This window comes from Phodopus roborovskii, unplaced genomic scaffold (genome assembly GCF_943737965.1).
Source record: "Phodopus roborovskii unplaced genomic scaffold, PHOROB, whole genome shotgun sequence".
NCBI lineage: Eukaryota > Metazoa > Chordata > Mammalia > Rodentia > Cricetidae > Phodopus > Phodopus roborovskii.
The window spans coordinates 10,746,231-10,765,302 of NW_026126413.1; the positions used below are offsets into that span (position 1 = coordinate 10,746,231).

Genomic DNA, 19,072 nt, shown 5'->3' on the forward strand with positions numbered 1-19,072 from the left:
CACACTTTATACATTCAAGAAAAAATAAGTGGGATCCAAGTGATTTCTCTTCCTGTCATGTCTGTCATGTCTCCCCTGGTTATTGAGGCAAATTCTGGATGAAATTAATGGTTCCCTTCCCTTTCAGTTTCCACAAGGACTATTTATGTGTGTGCAATACAGGCTTTGTTATGATCCTGTGTTGAATATTAAAGTTACCGAGTAAAATAACGGAGTAAAAGGTATTTATTGACACTGGCCATAACATACACAAATATTCCCAAACAACAAGAAGAGTACATTTCCTGGTTTATTTTCTCTCAGAGACCCACAGTGTTCTAAAAGCAAGAAGCGCCACCAGTCCCTCTGTAGAAAAGCCCATGCAGGCCACAAGCTTCACCAGGAGCTAGCCATTCTGTCCTTAAAAACTGTAGAGGCAAGTTCTCTGCAGTGAATGGTACTCCTTGGCCAGCAGACCCAACAGAGGGTTTTCTCATGGAGTCACTATTTACAGCAAAAGTGACTCGTGGGAGGCCGTGGGCTGGGCTCAAAGATGCTGCTGAATAGAGACTCAGACCCACCATCATCAAACAAGAAAGTGAGCCACAGAGCAGATGGCTCAGGTCCCGAGTGTGTCCAGACTTTGTTCCAGCACAGTGTCTGCCCAGTCAGAACAGGTTCTTAGGCAGGACACATGGTTACATGGTGAGGGTGACCATGCTCCAACTCTGAAGCCTCAGACATTCACACACAAGAACAAAGTAAGAGAAGACATTTCTTTACCTACCTCTGCTTTTGGGGCTATCAAGGCCACTATCAATGGGCAACTGCTGTGATAGCAGTTTGCCCCTAGCCAAGATCATCCTCTACATTAAAATGGCTTCATCTTTATCTTAAACGGCATCACACTCCAAATGAATGGGTACAAAATGCAATATAAAACTTCAAAGTCAAAACAACTTTTTCATATCTTTCGGCTTACTCGTTTCTCCTCTAGAAACTTGATAAGCGAGATAAGTTAAAGATGATACACAGAGAGCTGTTTTTCAATAATTTAATTATTAGACTCATGCCCAAAAGAATGAACTTGCATGAAATATTAAATATTCTTCTTAAAGCAATTTGGGCACAGACAATCACACATACAGGACTGGGGCCCCGGGGAAGTTTCTCCCCAAAGTGCCAGTGTTTTTGTTTGTTTACTTGGAAGACAATAAGTGAGCGCATACTCAGAGGTAAACAATGTTTTCTTCACCTCCATCTCCAGAATCCCCCCCATGTCTGGCCACCACTGGGAGAGTTAGTTTTCCTTCCGCTGTGAGTGTCTGAGGCTGAGGGCCATGTTGACTTGTGTCCTGTGGACCTGGGGATTCACTCTGGAAGGAGTCCAAATCTGCAACAAAAAGACATCATAGGTCACAGGACACCCCACTTGGGATCTACAAAGCAGATGACACTTTACCTGAAAATCAGGAAATATAGTGACCTCATGGTCAGCCAGGGAGAAAATGCCGAAGCCCAGCATGAGAGGAACATGGTGGCTATCTAGTGATGTCACCAATATTCAATTGTGTGCAGAAACAACTCCTTGAAGTAAAAATAACCATCATGGAACACTCTTAAGGAAGTGTCAAGTGGATAAAAATTGGTCCTATTCACAGTTGTTATATCCCTGCTACCAGGGAAAGGGATCCCTACTGATTTTCTTAAATGGAGTCAGGTTTTGAAAATGAAAATAGCCTCCCATGTGCCATAACCATGTATGTATCTGTATTACATCTACCTTCAGAACTCCTCAAGTCTAGAATTGGTTTCAGGCTGCACGGTGGCACATGTCTTTGATCCCAGCATCCGGGAGGCACGGGCAGCTGGATCTTTGCATTCAAAGACAGTGAGATTCAGGACAGCCAGGGCTACACAGAAAAACCCTAGATAGATAGATAGATAGATAGATAGATAGATAGATAGATAGATAGATAGATAGATGATGGATAGATAGATAGATAGATATAGAGAGATAGGTAGATAGATAGATTAGATATAGAGAGATAGATAGATAGATAGATAGATAGATAGATAGATAGATAGATAGATAGATAGGAAGATAGATGATACATACATAGGAGGATAGATTAAAAAGATAGACAGGAATCAAGATTCTCCATTTATTTGGAGCTCTAAAAGTGTCGACAGGGGGTGGGAAAGGGGCACTGGAGAATGAAAAAGATCTTCTATCCTTCCATTATGCACGTCTGTTAATGTTACACAAAGGATTTGCAAGAGCAGCTAGGTTTCTGGAAAAATCTTGCTAACAGTGACTGTAACCGGGCTTGCAGTTTTTCCCCCTGGTTGCCTAGCAACAGCAGGCACTTTCTCCCCTTTTCTGATAAAAGCTTCTATATTGTGCTTTAAGGGGGGGAGATGAAGGGGTGCTTTGATTTGAAGAAAGAGACATATTTGCTACAAATCATTTCCATGGCATTTCTTCCAATAACCAACCTCCTCAGGGTGTGTAACATAGCACAATTACAGGTAAGTGACCCCTAGGTAAAGCCAGAGGCAAACAGGCATAAACTTCTGCATGTGGAGTGAGGGTGGGTCACCCTGCAGTCCATCCATGCCTCTTTCAGTCGTCAAGAGGAAACCATTATCATTTTTTGCCATGTTTTACCCTAAACCACCATTATTTAGAAAGATATCATCTCCATCTCCATCCTATGACAGAAGTGCTTCTAACCCCTTCCCTGCAGACAGGAATCTTTGACTGTTAGGGAATGTAGTATGCAAGTCTTGGTAAAACTGAAGGGCAGGAAGTCCCCACAGGGCTCCCTCTTTTTGCTACCCCCAGGTCTTTCCTTTTTCCAATAGGAGGCGGGGCTTTGGGGTATGGGGGATAGTAGCCAGAGCCATAGGAAGTAGATCCAGGTCTCAGAATCATGTGATGGAAGGAAAGGATGATCCCGAGGGCGAGGTCTCATGTCCCAGGCCAGCCAAGGATGGCCATGAACTTCTGAGTCTCCGGTCTCTACTGTTGGAGCTATGGAATTACAGACGTGTGCCACCAAGCTCAGTTTATGTGGTGCTGTGGATCAACTCATGGTGTCACTGTTTCATGCTAAGCAATCATTCTACCAACTGAGCTACATCACCAACCCATGAAGAAAATTTCCTCTAACACTGGGGCAATTAAGTCCTGTTCCTCACATACAAGAAACGTTATCTACAGGGTGTTGATGATGCCTCTAAATGACAGCCATCATATCTACACTTTCTTGCCACCAGCTTGAACACTGTGCAGTCTTTTATATTCACTGTCTCTTTGCAACTCAAAATATAACCCATAATTTACAAGTTGGGAAACTAAGGCTCAGGCTAGTTCAATGTTTTGCCCAGTATCACACACCTCAACTTAGAGGACTGTGGCTGAATAAAGACACCTTCCCTCTCAGGTCCAGAGTCTCACCATCTCACATCTCAGTGTGCTAGAAGTGACTTGCCCAGAGTTTCTTGGTTATAAGATCCTACATGCTTAATATTTTCTCTCCACTCACCCTTCTAAAAGATAGCAAAGCAAAAGATGTACTGAGCCTCCCTAAACCAGCATAGTGATAATTACAGACCTAGCAACCTTCCCCACATAATCAGACAACACAAATATCCCAAGCAGTGATTTCACTGACAGGGCAAGAGTAGAAGTCAACCCCAAATGCTTCCCCATCTTATTTTACCACATTAAGAGACAGGGTATGCCTGTCTGTGGACTTGATGATGTTCACACGATCTTAATTCCTCTTCCCAGCTGTTGGAACAGCTATGTTGACACAAAACAACTTCAAAGGGGATTAAAAAAAAAACCTCAACACTTTCATCTAGCAAATACTGGCAGATTGGTTAGGTCACTTATGCTGCAGCAATAGAGAGACCAGCCAGGACACACAGATTACTAGACCAAGAATGAGAAAAGTCGCCCATCGAAAAGAGGTGGCTGCAAGCTGATTGCTGAAAAACCTGACAGCTCAGGCCACACTCCCATAATCCATGAAGCTTCCTTCCTCCAGGATGAAGTGGAATCCAAAATGCCCAGGGGCCTGGCAATCTGTGATGTCCCAATAATGGCTTCAAGAGAAAGCCAAAAAGCAAACCAAAGAACCAAGCACATATCAGAAAGACTTCTATCTTTAAACGATTGGCTGCAGCTCCCAAAGACAGAGGCCAATTAATGCTGGTGGGATACAGGAGTAGGTATGTGTGTGCAGACATGTACATTTACAGCGGGGAGTAGGGCTTTAATCTGAACAGTGTGGAATAGGATGAGAACAACAGAACACTATTTCTACCAGGACCTTCAGCCCTTAAGTGTCTGACCTGCACTGCAGTCTGAGATGGATGCCGTGTGGTCATGGATCACCCGAAGGGGAACTCAATTTCCTTCTCCCTATCCAGTCTTCATTTCTACCTGAACTATGCAGGCAAGGTCAGGCAGTCTGACTTTGAAATAGAAGCCATTCTATGATTTCTGATTTTATTACTCCATTTCTACCCTAAGAGAAGTCTCGAAGAGCAATTGTGTATTTCTGAAAGCTGGTCACCTTTTCTACACTCCCCCCTTTTATTTAACCCACAAAGAACTTGGTCCTCACATAGAACCTAAAAATGAAAGCACATTTTTTCAAATGGAAACTTGCTGATTCAGAAAGCAGAATTTTTATAGAGTTAAAATGAATTATCCAATTTTATTTGAGATCAAAAGGCCTGATAACTGATAAAGAGAAAAATAAATCTTCCTTATGTCTAATGAGCAAGAAATATTAATGGAATCATAATCGGGTGAACTGAAAGGCAGGGACTATTCTAATGAGACACAATTTCAAACTGCAATGCAATCCCTTTGACATAAATAATTTGAACCTCACCACATCTCTGGAAACAGAACAGAGTGCAGATTATTAAGCCTAAAATAGGGACAAATAAGCTGAAACACATTTGAAAACCGAAAGTCTGGCTGAAGCAAATGGAAAAGTAGAAACTTGGTTCTTTCTGGGCCTTTTCTGCTACACAACTAAGCTACTTGTCACACACTGAAAATTTAACTTAAAACAAAAAAATCTCCATAGTCACATTACGAGGGCTGCTGTGGGTCCAGGCCAGCCTCCTAACACGGCTTTGAAAGTTAGAGCTGCTCACAATTTGCCTGTACTGCTTCTTCTTGTAGACATGCAGCACAAAAAAAAAAAAAAACCTCGTTTTTAAGGGACAAGCATGCATGGAGCACTCACACCCCAAAATGTCCCCTAAATCTGGGTTTCAGCCCTCAGTGACAACCTGCCTGCTGACACTGACCTTTATTGTTCTCATATTTCCTTCTGTTCCCTAATACTGGAATTTCTAACAAACATTGGAGACGCTTAGCATTCCATGACAATTATTAATCTGAAACAGCTTGATCATTAGCTGTTATCATGATCAGCCTATAAACGGTTTAGAAGACATAACTGTATTATATTTAAGATGAATAACGTGACCCATGAGCTGTGAAATAAATCAGATATACACAATGAGGTGGAATGTCTCCTTGGGCAAGTCACAAAGGATCGGGTTCAGTGATTTCACAAACAAAGTTATAGAGGTAAAAGATATAAAGGAGCGCATAACACAGTCAAATCCATCACTCGAAGCTGCACTTAAATGAATGTTTATGCAGTGGTCTCCATTTTCCCATTCCTCTGTCTTCAGTTTTCTCAATAACACACGTTTGAACAGAGCAGGGAAGCTGACTAACAAACATCCACAGTTACCATCTACACTTGACCTCTGCTCTTGTGACCAGCAAAAGTAGGAGGAGTCACTTGCCATAAAGAGTAGGGTTCTGACAAATAGAAAAGGCTCTGAATTTGAAAACATTTAGTTAATACATTCTTTGCCTTTTCCTGAAATTCTTGAATATACAAACATTTTATTTATTCACATACTTGTGTGTGTGTGTGTGTGTGTGTGTGTGTGTGTGTGTGTGTGAGAGAGAGAGAGAGAGAGAGAGAGAGAGAGAGAGAGAGAGAGAGAGAGTCTGTCTATGTCTGGGCACGTGTGTTTCAGATAGAGTCTCACTATGTAGTCCAGGCTGGCCTTGAACTCATGGCCTATTTCGTCTATTCCCCAAATGCTGGCATAACAAGTATGTGCTGCCACATCCTGGAGGGAAAGGCACTTGAAATCATAACCATTTTGAAGCAATAGTTTTGTTTACTATTAAAAACACTATAACTTTCATCATAGGCATCAGTGCCAAGGTCTGAACTGAACCCAGCAGTATACCAGGACCCAGAAGCCTGGGATTGCACAGTGTTTAGTCTACTGTTGGAGTCGCTGATGACGCATCGTTCAACCTTCTCATGTCTTCTCCCACAGAACAGAACTCCATGTCTTCTGAGCCTTGGCTCAGCTCTTGTTATTTTAATCAAGCTTTCTGACTTGTATGTCTTATAATACTATGTCCCTTGTGCATGTCCCCAAACTCAAAACTCAGACTCTCCTAGAATAACTTCTTCTCCAAGAAATGATTTTATCATTAATGTTCCAATTCTGCAAACTAATTTGTATTCCCATTTAGTCACTGATTCCTGCTTACACTCTGAAACATTTAAAAAATCATTTCCTGATGGCATTACTGGCAATCATTATTTTTTCTCAGGAGCATTAATGCACAACATTTTCCCCCTAATGGAAAACATTTATTGTACAGAACTGGAGGTATCTTCAGAGCAAAGGAAAATTGGTCTCTGTCCCTAATTTTGCTCAATTCGATTTTCCACAGCGAGCCACAAAACAGGCTGTGAGCCTCTGATATGAAAAGCAATCTAGAGTTGATAGCTGAAACAAACAAATTCTAAATTACTGTTGTGACCTTTTTTTTTTCTATTCCTTATGTGACAATACTGCACCTGAAATAAAGTAATGAGAGAAAGAGGATGTGTGTAGCATGTGCATGTCCAAATTATAAAGTAAATTGTGTGACAACTATTCTTAACACTGTGACAGACAACTGGACTTTGACAGTATTTAATATACTTGAAATGGTGGACACTGGAGATGTACTCAATGCCAAATGGCAACAAAGGGTGGAAGAAACCAGTACCGTGTAGATGAAACTTCACAAAAGGCCTGGCACAGCAAAGCATGGCAATCTACTGGCAGAACCTGAATTTGCTCTTACATTTGTTTTTCTCCAAAGAAGGTTATCACCAATTAGTGGCCATGACCTTGACTCTGTCAAGTCCCACAAGGATTATTCCTCACTATACTCTTGAGAAGCCTCTCAAAGTATGTGTCTCGACATAAAACACCATTCGGTTTTCATGACAGGAAGAAAACAGTGGTTGATAAAACACCAGGTTTAGTCAAGCACAAGGACCGACAGGGTTCTTAGGATTGGGATGGACTCACCTGCCACCACATGTCACACACAAATACCTCAGAGGATCATTAGTACCAGGCTAGTGTTTCCCAGCTCAGGGAGCCTCTTCTCATGGTGTCTCCAATAGGATTTTGTTCCATGAAATAAATGCAGGTCAGGGCACTAGAGAATTCTAAATCCATTATAGACTATGCAAGAAAACAAACATCCAGGGTGGAAGGGTGGAAGTAGATAAAGTCTTCTAAATCCAGAAGCCCAGAGCCACAGTGGAGCAAGGCCAAACCCATTAGCAGCTGCTAAAACTGTGGAGAGAAACGCTACTGGGAAACTCTAGAAAGGCTAGAGAGATGATGCTGGCAGCTGGACCTGGGCTCAATGACTAGCTAGATGATGCTGGCGGCTGGACCTGGGCTCAGTGACTAGCAAGATGATGCTGGCAGCTAGACCCTGGGTTCAAACTCCACATCAAGAACACAGCAGACACTCCGTGTCCCATGATGGGATGTGAAGGAAATGCACAGCTCCATCCATGGATTGCTTTCATGTAGGAGAGAAGCCTGTATTTCATCAAAAGTCTATGCCTGGCTACAGGAACTACAGCTGCAGAATACGTAAAATGGGGCCATGGGGATTCAATCAGCAAAATCAGGAAGGGGGAATATTTTTCCCAGAAAAATTCAAACTGGCCCTTTTAACAAAGAAATTGGATGTTTAAAATGTGCATTTAAAAAAAGACAGGCAAGAGCTTTACAGTAAAATAGTCTTAAGGAATATGCCAACTGCAGGCTATTATTTAAACTCTGTTTTCACAAAACAATTATCAAGGGCATTTATAAGGCAATCATAGTCAATCACACACTGACAGCATGACTTTAAGCAACAATTGTTAGTATTGTTTTAGGTGCAATAATGACATTATAAAGATGAAAAACAGGGTTCTTTCAGAAAACGATAATGAAATATTTTTCCAAGGCAATGATAGGCTGTCCTGGATTTGTTTAAGATAACTCAATGTGAGAGAGAAAAGGGAATAGACCCAAGATTGGCAGTGGGTTGTTAACAGTTAAAACTGGCTGTGGGTAGATGGAATTCATCAAATGGCTTTTGTGTATGTTTGAAAATTGCCATGACTACTTTAAAAAGCCAATAGCCTTTGACTATTTGGATCATAATATTATAAAAGGTTCTGTGTTGTTCCAACAGTGTGGCTTCTATATATTATGTCTAATATGAACGGGACACAGTGGTGGTGAATTAGGAGCCTCGCCTGGATACAAGCATGTTTACATGAATTTTAGTGTAACAAGATGACAAGTCATTGGCAAGTATATGGATGGGTTTCCACGTACTTTAGAAAGATATACAAAATTGCCCATAAAATGAATAAGGTTAATTTGCATTTGTATTTCCCTATAAAAACTGATACTGATTCCAAAGTGGTCTTTGTTCTTGCCTAGAAATCCAATTACATCTTTTAGGTGAACTCTAATTCTGAAAGCATCCCTTTGATATCCCTGGTCTTTTCATCCTTAGCAATGAATTTGGTAAGAGTCTTTTGGAGTTTGGATTTCTATTCTTTGCTCTTTTGTGGTTAAGTTCATTTGAAACTAACACACTTAAGACACAGGAAATAAAAGTAGTTCATCTAGACTGACAATATCAAAGTAAATCTCCTATTATATGAAGAATAGATGACAATATATTGTCAAATGAATGATCAGACTCACCAGAAAAATAGCAACTTGCAATTCTTGATTTTATCAGGGAGAAGATTAACAAGAGTTAGGGGGGGCCTTTTGAGGAGTTGGGAGGAGAGAAGAATAGAGCCAAGTATGATGACATAGATATGAATATGCCACAATAAAGCTCATTACGTTGTATGTGTCCTTAAAAACTAAAAGGTTATGACTCTAAGTCAGGAGCATTTGTGTGTGGCTTTGTGTTGAACTAGTGGACAGGGACATAAAGACAGACACAAGAATAAAGTAGCATTTGCAATCGGGAACTCACTGTTCATCAGTATGAGTATTGATACATTTAAGAAAAAACATTTGGACCTGAAAACAGTTCAAAGAGTCCATGGTACTGATGACAGGGGCTCTAAGAACAAGGAGTGGATCATTTAAAAGCAAATAAAACAGTATAAATCAGGAAAAACAATTTAAGAATAGAAACACAGTCTGGTCTGATGGGAGATGTCATTATGTATATATGTTTCTCATACTGGTTAATAATAAAGCACTGTTGGCCAATAGGAAAGGAAGATAGGAGGGACTAGGAGACAAGGAGGAAATAGCAGAATCAGTGTAAGAAAAGAAAAGGCAGGGAGTAGGTGGGGATGTGACCCACACTTGTCAGCATACACCTTTGCAATACCTGGCTAGACCCTCCATCCACTCATGTGAACTTAGATAATCTGAGGTCACAGCAACCTCAGCCCCCACGGCAACACAAAGGGTAATGTTCACCAGCAGAGCACAGACCCCCTTAACCATTCAAATTACAGGTTGTCACACACATAAAATAGGCTGCAAAGTATTAGCAACCCTGAGCTATCAAAAAAAAAAAAAAAAAAATTCAGAAAACAGAAAGTGCAGAAAGTTAGTATGAAGAACAACTGGAATTTTCTTCAACTTACAATGATATATATCAAACTTCAGCAGTTTACAAACTTCAGTAGGACCTCTGTTTTCCTAGGATAAAACTTGGGCTGCTTCTCAAAACCAATCAAAACAGATGCAAGGACAAAAAAATTCTTTAACTGAAAACCTTCTCAGTTTTCTTACAAAACTAACTTTTTATATTTGTCATTATTTTAACTGGAAAAGGTTCAACCCTCTGTTTATTTGTTTAAGGGATTTCAAGGTGATATATGAATGAAAATAGCCAGGCTCGTGGAAAACCATTGAATAACAAAATCAACATAAAATATTGAGTTCTTATCCATGCCAGACACAGTTCTACAAACTTTGCACACATTTCTCAATCAGTTCAATAGCCACAATCCAAAATGGCAGCAATCATGCGAACTTTCACCGAAGGTGCCTAAAGTAAACCCAGCGTGGCATGGAAAGCTGAGGAAAATTTCCAGAAACCATCCTCAAAAACAGACTGAAGAGGCATTCCAATTATAGAACTAGAGCTTATCAAACAGTGACTGCAAGAAAACTGAGGACTATTTCTCAGAAATTAAAATAATGATAGCTGAATTGAAAAACAGTTCGTGGGGGCTAGGGAGCTGGTTCACTGAGGAACGAGTACACAACACAAACCTGCCAGCCTGAGTTCAGATCCCTAACCCCTGCGACAGCGGGACACAGAAGTGCACCTATGCACACGCCTTGTGCTCTTGGGAGACACAGGAGGTAAAGGCAGGAGAACCTCCCTCCGAATGCTCCGGCCAGCTAGCCTTGTGTGCACAGGGGTGAAGACAAGAGAAATCCTGTGTCAACAAGGTAGAGGGCGGGTCCAACACCTGAAGCTATCCTCTGACCTCCACACGCATGCTGTGTGATGTGTGTGCGTGCGTGCACGTGCAAAAGTGTTTTAAAAACCAGTGGAATAATAGAATTAAAGAGCTGAGAAATATGAAAAAAATACAAAAGGAGGAGAAAAAAGAAAAACAATAAAAGAGAACTGGAGCAGATCCGGCTTCCAGCAAGGAGTGCTGCCATGATGTAAGTAAAGAGAAATCGTGCTGAAAAAAGATGAAAAGGAAAAGATTGCTTCCCAGGACAGAAGGAAATACGTCTCTGGGGGAAAAGGGCCCAATGAATAACTCATAGAAGCTATTTCAGCAGATGTCATGACTTGAGATGGGCGAGGACAGAGAGGGATCTAAACCCTCCAGGATGAAGCAGATCTCACAGGAAGAAGCCGGACCGAAACAGGTCAAACTTCTCAGCAGGAATCAGAAAGTGCAAAAGCAAACCCTTCCAAATTCAAGGAGTTGTGATCCTGGGCAAACTGTAAAAAATGTCACAGGGGCAAAAATAAATGAAATAAAATAGAAATTTATTTTCATTACATCTTTTCTTAGGATATGCATCCCTCCCTCAAACATTCCCCCTACCAGCATACACACACAGTCACACGCACACATATTCACATGCACATACTCATGTATACACACACATGAGCACACACTCACATCACACATTCACATACACACACTCACACATACTCACACACATTCACATGCAACTCATGCACACACACATATACTCATATGCATACGTACTTGTACACACACTCACACATGCACACACATGTAACATATATTCACATGCACATACACATGCACACACTCATGCACCTACACTCACACATGCACACGCATTCATATGCACACATTCACAAGCATACATGCACATATGATGCAACATACTCACATGCACATACTCTCACATGCGCACACATTCACATATACACACAAGCATATACACAAAGACACACATGTGCAACATACACTCACATGCATACACACTCATGTGCACATATGCACACATACTCACATGCACACACATTCACATGCACTCTCACATATGCATATAACACAAATGTCCACATACACGCAAGCCTGTGCATACTCCTCTAAAGGAATATTATTAGAGGTAAGGAAACAGGCTGAGTACACAGGTTTCCACACAAGAGCATAAGTTATAAAAGGACAAGCACAGGGCTAGACAGAGCACCAGTCCATACTGGGGCAGAAAGACAAAGGAGACAGCTAGCAAGATTTCAGATAGACAGACTGAGAGAGTGAATGAAAAGAAAGAAGAGGAGGCAGAGAAGAGGAGAAAGGATCCGTTCTTATCTTTAAAATGACCACATGTAACTATAAAAAGATTTTCTTTGAAAACTGCTTCTTTGAGCACAAAAATATGATGAGCCTACTTGAAAAAGAATCTCCTACAGTGGATCTTTTGGAATTCTAGAACCTAGGAATTAAAAAGCAACAATACTGCCAGGCAGGGTTTGCACACCTTTAATCCCAGCACTTGAGGGGCAGAGGCAGGTGGATCTCTGTATGAGGCCAGCCTGGTCTACAGAGGTAATTCAGGAACAGCCAGGCCTAGCTACCCAAAGAAATCCTGTTTGGGGGGGGGGGGAAGAAACAGAAGAAACAAACAAAAAGCAACAATACCACCAACAAAGAATCCATAGAAGGTGGAGCCTGAAAAGCTGCTGGCCCTGAAGTAGTATTGTTGCTCACTTGTGATCAGATAGGGTGGATGGAAGAAATGACTCATCACTGTCATGTATGCCGGCAGAACCACAGCATCCTAATGATGCTAAGGCCTGCGGAGGACCAGACACTGATGGCAATGGTATACTACACTGCATAACTGTAGAAGGCAAACATCCAGCAACGCTGAGGACCCTGCCACTCCTGTGTGCTATACTCTAAACTCTCATTCATGTGTACAAGGCTGATGTACTGGCCATAGTATGTAACGGAAAAGCATGGGAAACATGTTATTTCTTCGTCAATAAGGAAATAAGTGCACTGGCCTTGTTCATAAGTTAGAAGAACGTGTATCACACGCATGTAAAAATGTACTCGTGGAAGAGAAAAGGCAAGCCTGGACATAAATGGTCACACAAACAGGAGCTATGCATTGTACAGAATCCTAACTATGGGAGCCAATACTTCAATGTTTACATACAAACATAAAATAAAATATATGATTGACATATGGGATATGGATGCATATCCATGCCTAGGGAAAAGAGCAAAAACATCTTGTAGAAATGGCATACACCGAAGTGAGGGCACTGGTTAGCTCTGAAGAAGAAACTAGAAGGAAAGGGACAGCTGGACACACACCTTATCAGTAAGTCGACATTCCAGAAAAGAGGAAAGACAGAGATCCGAAGCGAACGTGGCCAGAGGTGCTAACTGCTCACTCTGTAACCACTTACAACTGCAATGTCCATGATCAAACCTTCTATACTAATGAATACGTCAGACTACACAGTAAATAACTGTTGTTGCAATATGAGGTTTAATAAATGTGCAAATGATATTTATGAAACCACTGGAAATTTAAACATAAAGCTGTCACATGTTGAGATAGAATTCCCGCCATTTCTTCCTTGGGTGTGGTGATGATTTTAAAAACATTTACTTCAGAGATTTGTTTAGGGGAAGATTGTGTTCCTGAAAACCTGTGATGCCTTTTTTTTTTTTTTTTTTTTTTTTTTTTTTGTTCAAGCTATATGAAGCAATATTATTATGAGATTAAATTTTGAAAACTGGTGTTTATATTTGACTTTCTCTGAAAGTATTAAAGTGTGTTTAAAAGACACTGTCTACACTGAACTTAGTTAATCCACACTTAAAGCATTTGTTATAAACTGAAGATAATTCTGTGTTATATTTTATCTGCAACAGTCATATGTATAAATAATCATCATTAGATGAATAAAATAAAAATTATCTAGTATAGATATCTGTTGAAATGTTCATGGCTTAATATACACTTAATGGAATTTTTTACAATGTACTTAAAATATAGAATTTATGGAGGTGAGAATCTGGACGAAACATGATTAGCCATAGTTTCTGTGAAGGTGGGGGATGGTACATGCATAGTTACTGCACTCCTCTGTTAATATTGCATATATTTGAAACTGTCCATAACATATCCAGGTAGACAGGAAGTGTGTTCATTTTAAAATAAAACAAAACAATGGCATCCTGAAGTGCCTGGGAAGAGAGAAGGATAACTGAAGAAAGTAATACATAGCTAGAGGAGGTACCCTCATGGTACTGGATTTCCACAGCTCCCAGAACCGTATGTTTCCAAGCCCCACCACACCAGAGTAGGCCTTCGGCAACTGCTAGCAGCTTGACACTACCCATGGTAAAAAGAGTTACGGCTCTCATTTTGCTGGGAGAAGAAGAATTGTTTCTCTGCCAGCTGAATAAGGCAGAAAATCAACGTAGGAATTTTAATGTTGCACTTAATGCTTACTGGTTCAGTAGAGGGGAAAGCAGTTGTTAAAACTCTCCAGCATACCAGACTCGGTGTCTTGCTTTCATCCAGAAGAAGGCAGGCCATTTCATCAAACACACCCAAGCTAATTAGTTCTACCTGCTTCTTCATAATTATGCTATTACCAGGTTTTTAAAAGTGGTGTACAATTCTTTGTTTTCAATGCCCATGCATGGGGGTTGTTTTCTTCTCCCTTGATTAACTACAAAATGATGAATGTTGAAGAATTTGCAGGCTCGTTCTTTCATTTTGAAAAATTGGCAATTTTTTTTAGAGCAACATAGTTTTGTTTTTCAGATTTTAATGAGAAACATTAACTTTGTAATTCTCATTTGTTTGAGATGACATTTGCTAAGAAGCCAAATCCTGAAATATCATTTCTAATTACAGCCTTGAGTTTATGTCACTCCAAAAGATTATAATTTAAAAAGCACAATGTAATACATAGAAAACGTGCATGGTTTGACCAAGATCTCATACCTTGGCTCCCTCTAAGCCTGTTATCATATTGAAGATCACTACATTTTCAAACATTAAAATTAAAATAAGTTAGGAAGTGCATAAACACAGAAATAGGAAACTTATAGGAAAGAGGGAAAATTAACATTTCTAAATTATTGAAACAGGAAAAAAAAAGCCAGCTGTTGCGGGGCACACTTGTAACCCCAACATTGGGGGACAGAAACTTAACCACCATAAATTAAAGAATAAATTGTTCACATAGTGAGGAGAGAGAGAAAGACTCTCTCTTTGGAACCATCTCTCTCAAAAACAACTGACTGAAGACTGTCCTGTAAATTTGCACAGATGAAAAAACAGAGCTGTCTGCCTGCTGATATTTGTACTTCCTGACCCGTGACCCAAGACCAGAGCCGAAAGAAAGCCAGCTGCCATCCTTTGCTTATCCAGGTGACACAGGTTGTATAGTAACCTCTTCTTTTAACACAGATGTTTCCTTTACAAACCATTCTCAAGAAACAACACCCATCTGGCCATATAATTTAACTCCGTACTAGTAAAAGACTCTTCTTGGGCAAGGACATTGCTCAGCAGACCCAGGTACTCCTCCAATGACTGTAGGCCCAGATGCTGGCAGCCTTTAAGCTTGTGGCCATGGGGCTGCCTGTCACCTTGTAAAGTAACCAGGTAGAAATACAGGTCAGTTAAACTGTTGCAGGATATTTGATCATACTGTGTGAAGATGTGTCTCTGTCCTCCCTTGCCTGCCTAAGATACCTCCTGATTGGTTTAATAAAGAACTGAATGGCCAATAGCTAGACAGGAAAAGATAGGCAGGACTTCTGGGGAGAGGGGACTTAAGATACAGTATGGAGGAGAGGTAACAAGCAAAGTGGCAAAATATAGACTAATATAATTTAAGGTCTAAGAGCTAGTTGGGATCAAGCCTAAGCTAAGGTCAAGCTTTCATAATTAATAAAAATGTCTCATGTCATTATTTGGGAGCTGGCAGTCCACAGAAAGTCCAACTACATTTGATAGATGGGGCATCTGCTGGTGGCTAATAGATATTGTCTGCTGCATGGCATCAAAAACTTTTCTACAAAAGAATAATTTCCACATGTGGTGGCCAGGACAGGTTTGAGGGGAGGAGAAGGCATCTATCTGAACTTAACCTCAAAAGTTCACCAAGATGTCGACAGCCAAACCGAAGGCCATCCCAGCGAAGGATACGGCCATTGCAAGGAGGAATGCTAGATGTCCTGAAGGAAGGTAGGCTCTATAAAGCTTAGTGGGCTCTGGTGATCCGGTCCCCTTTATGGTCCCACTTGAACTTGCATCGCTGGCTTCCCTGCCCACACCACCTGACCCAGGAGACTTGTGAAGAGCAGGGTGAGGAAAGAACATTGTATCCTCATGCTTTGCCTGACCTTAATGAAACTGCATTCATCAGAGAAATCCCTGCCCGCTTAATAGACAATGTGTTTGTGTTTGGTTTTGGTCAGAGGGTAATTCAGAATGAGGACCAACTTGAGCATCTCATTCACTTATCTTTCTATAAACACTGAGTCCCTACGGTGTGCCTTTCACTAGGCTGGGCACTAGGAAAAGAGGCAAACTGACCTGCTCTCAGAACTCCAGAGACTTAACAGTGATACGGTTACTTTCAAAACCACTCCATGCGGTTCTTCATGTTAAGCAGGTACCTACCCCAGTAGTAATTCTACTCCCAGGCATTCATTTGAGAGATATAAAAGCACAATTCACAAGAACTAAAAACTAAAGGCAGGCCGGGTATAATCATAAACAGATTATACCATAAAATAAAGGAACCTGTCACAGGCCCATGCAGCAACATGGATACATCTCAAAAATAACATGAAGAGTGAAAAACAAGCCCAGTCACAAAAAGGTCCAGGCTGACTGATTCTATTACATTCTAGAAAAGCAAAATTGGCCTGTGGTGGTAGGAAGCATAGGTGTGGTCACTGCTGGTCTGAGGCCTGATTGGAAAAGAGCCTGTGTGGGTTGATAGAAATGTGTTTGTGCCTTGGTACTCTTCCTATAAAACTGTTTGGACAGTCGCTTGAGTGGCTAAGAATTTCACTAGATTTAATTGTACCTTGGCATATAGATGTGCCTTATAAAGCACCACAGTGTCTAGAAGGAACACAAGGGGACTTTGTGGAAGTGAATCTAAGTTTCTGCTGGTTCCCCCAGAGCCACACAAGAGAGGCTCTTGGCCCCAGCTGAGGGTGTCTGGAGAGGCCCCTGGAAGAAAATGGCCTAGAGTATTTCTGGAGGCCAAGGGGACCCTCATGACAGAAGGAATGAATGAATCACAGGTACATAACCAGAAATAAATAAACCAGAATACTATGACTGGATCATTGGGTAAAGAAGGCCGATATTTTATAGGGCTGGGTGACTAGAAGCTGGATTCTGCTTTTAGGGCTAACAACCTTCTGGGCTTCCTTGGGGGTGAGCAACTTCCACATACAGAAGGTTTTAATAAGTCCACGAGGCTGACCCAGACAAACCCTAAGAGGACTGGACATCAACTACTGACACATGCCCAGTGTGGCCGGCCATGGGGGTATTGTAAATAATGCTCCATCTGAAGCTTACTGCGCTTGGTTTGGATGTCAAAACACAACCCCTGTAGCAAATTATGCTGCAATGTGCCATTTGGATTTCAACTCTTCCCAAGGAGGTAGGTAGGTAGGTGTGTGTGTGTGTGTGTGTGTGTGTGTGTGTGTGTGTGTGTGTAGGGGGAGTATTTGAAGGGTGTGTCACATGTAAGGAGTTGATTTCAACATCCAGTGACATCAGTATTTTCCAAAGGATGTCTCATAAAAAAGTAGGAAGGGAGAGAGGGAGGGAAGGAAGAGAGTGGGAAGGAAGAGAGAGGGAAGGAGAGAGGGAGGGAGGGGGAAGGGAGGGAGGGAAAAAAGAAGGAAGATGCTGAGTTGGGCTTGGGAAGTAGCACTTTAGAAATGTGACAGAGCGTGGGAACACAACAAGAATGTACAAAACTCTCCTGTCATCTCCTCAACATTTCCCAATATTGTCATGGGAACTTTAAAAAAAAATCACATAATACCTAATAACAGCCAGTCAGTCAAGATGTGGAACACTATTAAAGGTGTAATGGCGCCACCCAAATGGGACACAAGTGGCATTTCTCATCACCAGAGGACCCTGAGGAAGCAGGCCAGTGGCTCAAGCCATCAGATGTGCCTCCTAAGAACTTGGACCACTCTCACCACAAGAAATAACAGCACCAGTGATGCTTATTAAATGCTACTGAACCCTAATAACTTTTCTTGTGTTGCCTTATGCAATCCTTATACCACCCACAAAGAAGATAGTATCAGGAGCGTGAGAAATCGGAGACACACCAAATAATTTCAAACACCCGTTTAAAATTTCATAGATAAGTGACTGGGTTGGAATCTGAACCCAGACATAAGTCACAGGCCTCTGACTTAATCACTGTGACAGTCTGTCACCTCTACTGCCCAGTACAAATCAAGTGCGTTCTCCCACACATTCACTCATTCATCCACTCACTTGTTCACCCACGCAAATCAGTGAGATGCCAACAAATAGACAGACATTGCTTTATTCTCCCTCAAATTTCATCGCAGACATTGGGCAGCATCCTTCACTCCTTGCCTATCTCCGGATGGTAGAGAAAATCACATCACTTGCTCCCCTCCCAAGACCATGCAAGTCTGATTAAGTTCTTCAACACTCTAGCCAAAATGCACAGAATCCTTAGTAAGTTTCAACTACTGCCTTTTCTCCAGGCTAGTGCTGATATATCCATTAATCAAAACCTCTATAAGACACTTCTAGAATTTTCCTGAACCATCTATATCACTAAAAACCTTGAAAATAGCCATCCCAGAAGTAGTCTGTCTGTTAAAACAGATATTTTATGATGAGTACACCTTGATTTCTGGAAACAAGAATTTCAGCATGGCCCCATCCTATCAGTAGGGGCAGCTACTGGGCCTTTAAGGCTGTATGAAGAGACTGAACCTGGCAGATCCATCAATCATATCTCCTTATCCATATGTCCTGATCATCTGACACAAATGAAGAGGAAATATTTTAATTTACGGGTAGGAACATTTAAAAAAGATAACCCTTCTGTATTTTACCAAGAACCAGAAAAACTACCACAATGTGATATGATAACTTCTATAAATTGGCTACT

General features: G+C 41.2%; 1 protein-coding gene and 1 non-coding gene across 4 annotated transcripts in view; one reads left to right on the plus strand and one right to left on the minus strand.

Annotated features, from left to right (window-relative positions):
* Positions 1-207: 207 nt before the first annotated feature.
* The window catches only part of Arhgef28 (Rho guanine nucleotide exchange factor 28), a 286,411-nt gene continuing 267,546 nt past the window's right edge, over positions 208-19,072 (minus strand). For all 3 annotated transcript variants that reach the window (XM_051183017.1, XM_051183018.1, XM_051183019.1), the window contains one exon: positions 208-1,372. In XM_051183017.1, coding sequence (XP_051038974.1) covers positions 1,209-1,372 — 164 coding nt within the window. In that variant the 3' untranslated portion in view covers positions 208-1,208. The remainder of the gene's footprint in view (positions 1,373-19,072) is intronic.
* Positions 9,308-9,439, plus strand: LOC127221124 (small nucleolar RNA SNORA40). Its single transcript, XR_007834428.1, has one exon. It is a non-coding gene; the product is annotated as a small nucleolar RNA SNORA40 (small nucleolar RNA).